At 43.7% G+C, this 7736-nt stretch overlaps 1 protein-coding gene across 1 annotated transcript in view; it reads left to right on the top strand.

Annotated features, from left to right (window-relative positions):
- Positions 1-264: 264 nt before the first annotated feature.
- prmt9 (protein arginine methyltransferase 9) overlaps positions 265-7736 on the top strand; it is a 20167-nt gene continuing 12695 nt past the window's right edge. Inside the window, exons 1-8 of the mRNA XM_061718365.1 lie at positions 265-531; positions 811-1006; positions 4659-4807; positions 4926-5162; positions 5323-5490; positions 5580-5682; positions 6141-6250; positions 6422-6614. Of these exons, the coding sequence (XP_061574349.1) occupies positions 812-1006; positions 4659-4807; positions 4926-5162; positions 5323-5490; positions 5580-5682; positions 6141-6250; positions 6422-6614 (1155 nt within the window). The 5' untranslated portion in view covers positions 265-531; position 811. The remainder of the gene's footprint in view (positions 532-810; positions 1007-4658; positions 4808-4925; positions 5163-5322; positions 5491-5579; positions 5683-6140; positions 6251-6421; positions 6615-7736) is intronic.

The raw sequence follows: 7736 nt of genomic DNA, 5'->3' as shown, positions 1-7736 counted from the left end.
TTTATATTTTTTTTCATGAGTGTGAACTATCTTGATCATATGTCCTCTTTGATTGTGTCTCAAGCTTTTCTCATGTCATCAGAGGCAAATCTAAGACAATATCGTGTTTTATTTTTGTTGATTAAATTGTAAATAAATACAAAAATTACTCTTTTCATCCAAAGGGCTTTCTTTAGCGAATAAATCTTCTCTTAGTTCTAAACCACATAAATGATCGTACGAATGAGCTTGCGGAACCTTCAGTTAGAGCAGCGTTTCTCACCGAGCTGTTAAGCGCAGGAGCACTTACAGCGGCACCAACAGTGGCATTTAAAAGAAAAATATTGATTTTGCGTTTAAATTTGTCGGTGGGGGTGCGTGAATATGAACAGTTAAACTTGGAAACCACCTTTGCAATTGCCAGAAGAGTGGTTATTATGTGGAGTAATGCAAGATTGCTGCCAGGAATACTTGTCGACAGCCACGCTAACAACTGTAATGATGCCTGTTTAGCTGCAGCGGCACCGACTGAGCCCACGTTTAATAGAGCAAGTAAGCAAGCTTCAATTTCACTTTGCAACATTTTCACTTAACTAGCTTCCACTTCATAATTAATGAAGTAAGTCGAAGTCTGATCTGATACCTGATACTGATAATAAAGAGCCGTATTGTGTAGGCTCTCATTTTGTTACACAGAAATTTCCTCAGTTTGCATTTTTCTTTTCAGTAGTTCAATGTTTGGATTTCAAATCTTTATTTACAATGTTATTAACGTGTCTTAAACAATTTGACTCTACTCCTACTGTTTTTTTTTCTCTCTTTTGTTTAAAGGATGCCTAACACCAGTGCCAGGCCGAAGCACCGGAGGAGCCGCAGGCCGCGCAGAGCGGAGCCGGGCCGGGATGAGCTGATCTCCGGCTCCCTGCAGAGCGCCCAGCAGTGTCTGCTCAACCAGGACTACGGGACTGCGTTCGTGCACTACCTGCTGGTCCTCAACCTGGCACCTCAGTTCAAGGACTTTGCAAAGGTAATGACCATTTTACTTAAAGGAGCTGTATGTAAGAGCAATAATAAAACGAATCATAAAATGACCCCGATATGTCAACAGACATTTAAAAATCATGTTCATTTCAAATACTTATGTCACTGACAACAGCACCCAAGCCAGGATATTCCAGTTTAAAAAGAGGAGTTGCAGCCCTCAACTGATGTTTATGTTGTCATTTTTTGTTTTGGCCTGAAGCTCCACCCTCCACCTATCTCCCAATCACCAAGTCAGTATTGTTTCTGAAGCTCCACCCTCCACCTATCTCCCAATCACCAAGTCAGTATTGTTTCTGAAGCTCCACCCTCCACCTATCTCCCAATCACCAAGTCAGTATTGTTTCGGCATCCGGGTTGCCAGCTCGGCTCTAATTATCGCAGCCATGGCAGCCTACGTTCCTGCTGCATTCTGCAGCCTACCTGGCAACCTCTGGTCGGGGGGAGGAGGGGGAGGGCACACGCCGATCAACAATATTTTGAAAGTGACTGCAGTACCAGTTTTGGCCATTTCTTACAGACGGCTCCTTTAACGCTCAAAACCCATATAACACACAAAAGCAAAAGTAAAGTCAGCAAGACATTTTCAGTTAACACACCAGTTGACCAGTTTGGCTGAGGCATTTTCCTACCTTAAAATCAGTGGGGCCCTGACCCCTCAGCCTGGAGGCCAGTTTAAAGGGGACCTATTATGGCATGTAATATCTATTTTAAACAGGCCTTGAATGTCTTAAAAACAAGCTTTTGATTGTTTTTTTCTAAATAAATTAGAAATTCAGCCTCTGAGGAATGTCTGTATCATCCCAGTCTCTAACCTCATTATCTATGCTGGATTCTGAGTGGGCAGGGCTATGATAATGAGGCTCTGTGCTGATTGGCTGCCTGAATGACGTGTAGCAGGGGAGTCGTCCCCCACTCCCCCAGTCTGGCCTTCGGCAGGAGGGTCCCCCCTTATGATCCTGGTCCTGCTCAAGGTTTCTTCCCTCCTAAAGGGGAGTTTTTCCTTGCCACTGTTTGGCTTAAGGCTTTTTCTCCCAATATAGGAGTTTTTACCTGCCATTGTTTATGTAATAATTGCTCGGGGGTTTATGTTTATGTTTATGTTTATGTTCATGTTCTGGATCTCTGGAAAGCGTCTAGAGACAACATCTTTTGTATTAGACGCTATATAAGTAAAATGTAATTGAATTGAATTGAGGGCACAAAGCATCGCTCTGGGCAGAAGAACGGCCGGCTGCGTACACTATTAAACCGTGTCCTAACTGCATGCGATGCGAGCGTCAGCGACAAAATTTATTTTAATTTTATTTTTTCTTTTCTTTTACTCTATTTTCTATTAGACTGTCCTAACTGGACACAGCGTGACGCGGCGCGCCGTTTTGAGCTGAACATTTGTCGGACGCCCTGCTTCTATTTTCTTCCTGTCGCTTGCGTTGAAAGCCGGTTGAAAGCGCTGTAGGAAATGGTCATGGATGAGGAACGGCTGATCCAGTTAGTTGAAAAGAGAAGTTATCTCTATGATACCTCCTCATTTCACTACAAAAACCTCAATAAAGTGGCAGCTGGCTGGAGGGAGATGGACAGAGAGCGTCCGATGTCACGCAGCGCGACGCGATAGTCGGACGCTCGCATGCAGTTAGGACACGGTGTTTTGTTGTGGGCGTGGTTTGCATTTTGGTTACGTAACGAAAGGGAGCAGAATCTGAACGGCTCGTAGAAGCCACATCAGACTGGATGGCTCATCCGGGCGGCTGTACAGACACTGCAGAATTTGGTTGCTTTCCTCCTTCTCTGAGTTGGCAGGCTGAGGGGAGAACACTTTATATATGTTAAAGCAAGAAAAAACGTGTTTTTCTTAATAGGTCCCCTTTAAGTTACAACAACAACTCAATATAATTTTTTTTCTGCAAAATTTGTTACGCTAGATTGGACGTATCCACCGCTCTGGGGCAGAATTTAGTGGACTTTTTTTCTTATTACAGTTACTTTCCCATTACGGTTATATTAGTGAAGGTGTGAGTTAGGGCTGGGCGATTATACGATCTCGATTTGTGATCGCGATCAAATTAAGTTCGATCACGGTGATCAGCTGTGGGTCTACTTTCTCGATCACGTGCAAAACATGCTGCAGCAAAGTGCACGACAACCAATCACAACCCGCTTTCCTGGCACCGCGCTGTCTGCATTAATTGATCATGCATGACATGCCGCGGCAAGTTGCATGACCATAGGCAGTAAAGTAGTCACATCTGCCTCCCCTGCACTGGTGGGAGCAAGCGTGACCAGAGAGAATAAAACTACAAGACAACAACCGCAGGCTAGCGTTAGCTTAGCTTCGAGCCGACCGGGACTCACGGTTAGCGGTTATTTATTTATTTATTTCACCGGACAACTTCTTCCGAGCGTACAGGAGGAGGGTGTGATGGATTCACAAAATGCCCTTCGTGATGGATGTATTGTGTATTCGAACCGCACTCATTAAAGTTGTGATTCGCTCTGCTTGTACCAGAAATTACTCATCACCGCCGACTTCAGAAACTCCGCGGCCCCGACATGGGTGTGCGTGCGTGTGTGTGTGTGTGTGTGCGTGCGTGCGTGCGTGTGTGTGTGTGTGCGCGCTCAGCGGAGTGAATGTGTCGGAGCGCGGAGGCAACAAGCAGAGCTCACCAGATGACGCCGTAGGCTCTGCGTTGGTGTAACGCGGGACCATAAATCAGCCTTAAGTCCCTTTAGGCTAATACTGTGAGAAATAACCTCTCATAATAGCGGTACTACAGTTAATAAATGTAATAAAACTGCCGTTTCTGCTGGCTACAGAGTCCTGTAAGTGGCGAGTGAGTTTTAACTCCTTAATTACCAACCAGCGTCAGAGTCACGCACAGTACACAAACAGTGATGTTAGAGAGGCACCTGTTGGTCAATTTAAGCAACCGCATCGCCAGCTGCTTGACAGTGGCTCAACTCATATTAGTTTACTGTTTTTGTTTTTAATAATGTCATTGCAATTTTATCTATGCAATTGTGAAAAAAATGGCAAAATAAATGAAAAACTGTGAACAACCGCATTCCGTAGGCTATTCAGTACTCAGTATTCAGCCAAGTCTTTAAATTTTATTCCGCTTCAGTTTCGGCCTCAAATTTTCATTTCGGTGCATCCCTAGTTTTTTCGGTGGGTACCACTGGTAGCATTCTGGATTCTTGTTAAAACATGCTATTTGCTTTATTTGTTAATAAAAAAAAAAACTAATCTCTGGTTTCTTTCTATTTTATTCCAGAAGGGAGGGGGGGATCTTCTGATTTAAAAAAATCGTGATTAAAAATCGAGATCGTTCAATATGGGAAAAAAAATCGTGATCACTTTTTTTGCCATATCGCCCAGCCCTAGTGTGAGTGCACTGTTAAATGACCACAGTCATCAAAACCATTCTGAAGGTTTTTTGAACTCAGAAAGGAACTTTCAGGAAGGTTACTTGGTCTTTTAGACCTTTAAAGTCTGCTAACTGCCATTTCTTAAATAACATTACAAAGTGAGGACTCAGCTGCTAGGACTGTTTTATTTTAATTTATGGCATTTGGAAATTAGTTCACCTTAAAAACAAACAAACAAAAATCAGAATCCAGTCAAATTTCCCTTTCAGGATTCCTTCAGGTTCACTCTCTTCAAATGGTCCGAGGAGTTGGACTCTGTGGGCCGCATTCAGGAGCTTTTCGACTGCTATGAACAAGCGCTGGAAATCTTCCCTGCTGATGAGGTCATCCTGAACAGCATGGGCGAACATCTGTTCCGGTATTGTCCTCTGGCTAAATCTTATTTTTGTATAGACATGTGTTTCTCACCAGTCCTGTGTCCCATCGTAACGATGTTCTTTGCTCTTTTATGTTGTGGCGTTCCTTCAATGGCCCAGAATGGGATTCAGAGATGAAGCTGCGGGCCATTTCCACAAAGCCCTGAAGCTGAAACCAGACTATCCAGAAGCCAGAGAGAACTTCTACAGAGTGGCAAACTGGCTGGTGGAGCGATGGCATTTCCTTATGCTCAATGACCGCGGGAGGAACCAGAAGTACCAGCAAGCCATTCAAAAGGCTGTTCAAAAAGGCTGCAACACTGTACTTGACATAGGTACTGGCACTGGAATACTTGGGTGAGATATTTTCCATTAGAATTAGAGGTTTTGTTTTATTTATCTGTGTATGTAATTCAGTATTTCAACACAAAACCCCCAGTTGATACCAGATGAAAGTTGTATTATTTTGACTACGAAAGCGCCCACTTGTCCTGACATCCTGTTTGTTTCTGTCAAGCATGTGTGCTAAGAAGGCCGGCGCTGCTGAGGTGTACGCCTGCGAGCTGTCCAAGACGATGTATGAGCTGGCCTGCGAGGTGGTGTCCGCCAACGGAATGGACGGCAGCATCAAGATCCTCCACAAGAAATCCCTGGAGATGGAAGCGCCCACGGACATCCCGCACAGGTACACTTCCGTTTAAACATTCTTAGTTACAACAAGGTTTTTTTATGCAAATGTTTTTTTCACATTAAAAAGTTTGAATCAACCTTTAGGGTCTCGCTGGTGGTGACGGAGACTGTGGATGCAGGATTATTTGGAGAAGGCATCATAGAGAGTCTCATTCACGCCTGGCACCACCTCTTGTTGCCTCCAAAGGTAACTCGCAATTATTAAATACAGACATTTGTAAGGAAACGCATCGTCCTCGCATCAGACTGTCAATAGACTGGATTTATTTCATGTTTAATGTTTGTCTTATTAAGTCCTGTGTTGGTGTCAACTGGAAGATTTGAAAATTGAATTTCAAACTGCCGTTGCTCATCTACACATGCACTGCACATTAGGAAATGTTGCACACAGAGTAACATAAAAGCGTATAAAGCGTTTTGTTTATAAACCATTTTGAGATTTGTCTGCTGTTTTCGCAGATAAACCTTGTCTGATTTATTTAGGACTCAGTACTGCGGAGCCGGCTGCAATACGTTTGATGTGCCTGATGACGTAAACATTTACGTTTCATATGCAGCCGCTGTGGAAAGTGTTTATACTTCTCCAGGTCTACGGTGCATTTGTGGAAAAAGTTGTTATAAGGAAATTGTTTTTTACTCCTGTAGAGGGATGAGGATGAAGTTAGTGGGCAGTCCACCACAGGACGTGTCATCCCTGGGGGAGCCACCGTGTTTGGCATGGCTGTTGAGTGCCTTGAGATCCGGCGGCATCACAGGTAGCGTCCAGGAGTCCGTTTGTATTCCTCTGAATTCGCCTGATTTCCAGCAGCGACCTTTTTCAACACCGACAAAGGATCTGTGCTTCAGTGGTACTGAAGCAAAGGTGTGAGCTGTCTGGACACCTCAGCACATTACTGTGTCTTTTTTCTTTCTTTTTGTTAATACAGGCTCTATGTGACAGAGGTGGGTGGTCTTTCCATGGCTGCAGCTGGGGAGCTGCACAGCCCAGTGAACTGCAGCTCTGAGCCAGACGACAGCATGGAGCCATACACCACAGAACGGCTGAGCAGGCTGCCAGGAGGATACAAACCCCTCACGGAGCCATTCACGGCCCTCTGTATAGATTTCAACAATGTGCAGGTGAGTTTTATTGTCTTTTATAGCAGAACCGTGTGCACATGGACTCAGATCTATGTTCCCTATAAATATGCTTGAAATGAATGAATAGAACCAGGATCCTCACTAATGTTTAGTGCCTTCTTCCTCTGGAATTCAAGGCCATTTTAGGACTCTCTTATGCTGCGTTCTGTTGCCTTGAGAAAAGCAAAATAATTTAACAATGAGATCATCACATTTTACGACAAAACGGATTTGCTGGTTGCCTCACAGCCTAAATATTGCACATCAGTGAAGACCTGTTTGATTAGCTTGAAACCAGCAGAGTTTTTTTCTCTACATCTGGTGGATTAGGGAGGGAACGTTTACATCTGGGTGGTATACCTATTTTTCTAATTTATTTTGGTATTTTTTTTTCCGAATCAGATATAAAATGAGACAATGCCATTAACACTGATATAATCAGATGCTATCAGCTTCCCCTGTGAAACCGTGCGAGCCCATGTATTTTTCCTCTCTCATGGCGCAACTCTGACCCACTGAGCAACAAGTTAAAACTATGAACTCATCTAAAATTTCCTCTCATCGTTGCCAACTAACCAACTATGACTCTGGACACACTGTCTTTGGAAAGCCAAAAGCACAATAATCTTGCTCCGTTTCCACAGGATTTACATGAAGACAGCACTCTTGGAGGGTGGGGGGTGGTACAGTAGGTCATACGTCGCAGGTTTAGACAGTGACTGTCAACCGGCTGGTCTCCAAATTATGTTTTGTCAACAGAAGACACTCAGGAAATGAGGCTTAACTGAACACAAAACAAGAGTTCATTGTTAAAAAATGGTCTAAGGGAAGCGGTTTGTGTTATGTTTTGTTCAGAACATGGATGAAAATAGGACAAAGCATATGGATGAAAAACTGGATTAGGGCAAGTGGGTTGAGGGGATTATTTGTATTTATCTTCAATTTACAATCTGTGCTGCAAAGAGAGAGAGCTGCTTTGCCAGTTTCCTTCCCTATTGTTTCTTGGGTTTCCCCTCCTCACCATGACCTCACCCTGTCGCCCTCTCATTGGCTGGAACATTAATGGAGAGTTGCCCAACAGCTTTTATATTTGGCTTTCTAGCTATCCATCATCTGTCCAAA

The sequence above is a fragment of the Cololabis saira genome, chromosome 1 (genome assembly GCF_033807715.1).
Source record: "Cololabis saira isolate AMF1-May2022 chromosome 1, fColSai1.1, whole genome shotgun sequence".
In the NCBI taxonomy this organism is placed as follows: domain Eukaryota; kingdom Metazoa; phylum Chordata; class Actinopteri; order Beloniformes; family Belonidae; genus Cololabis; species Cololabis saira.
This window is presented reverse-complemented; position numbering and strand designations above follow the sequence as displayed.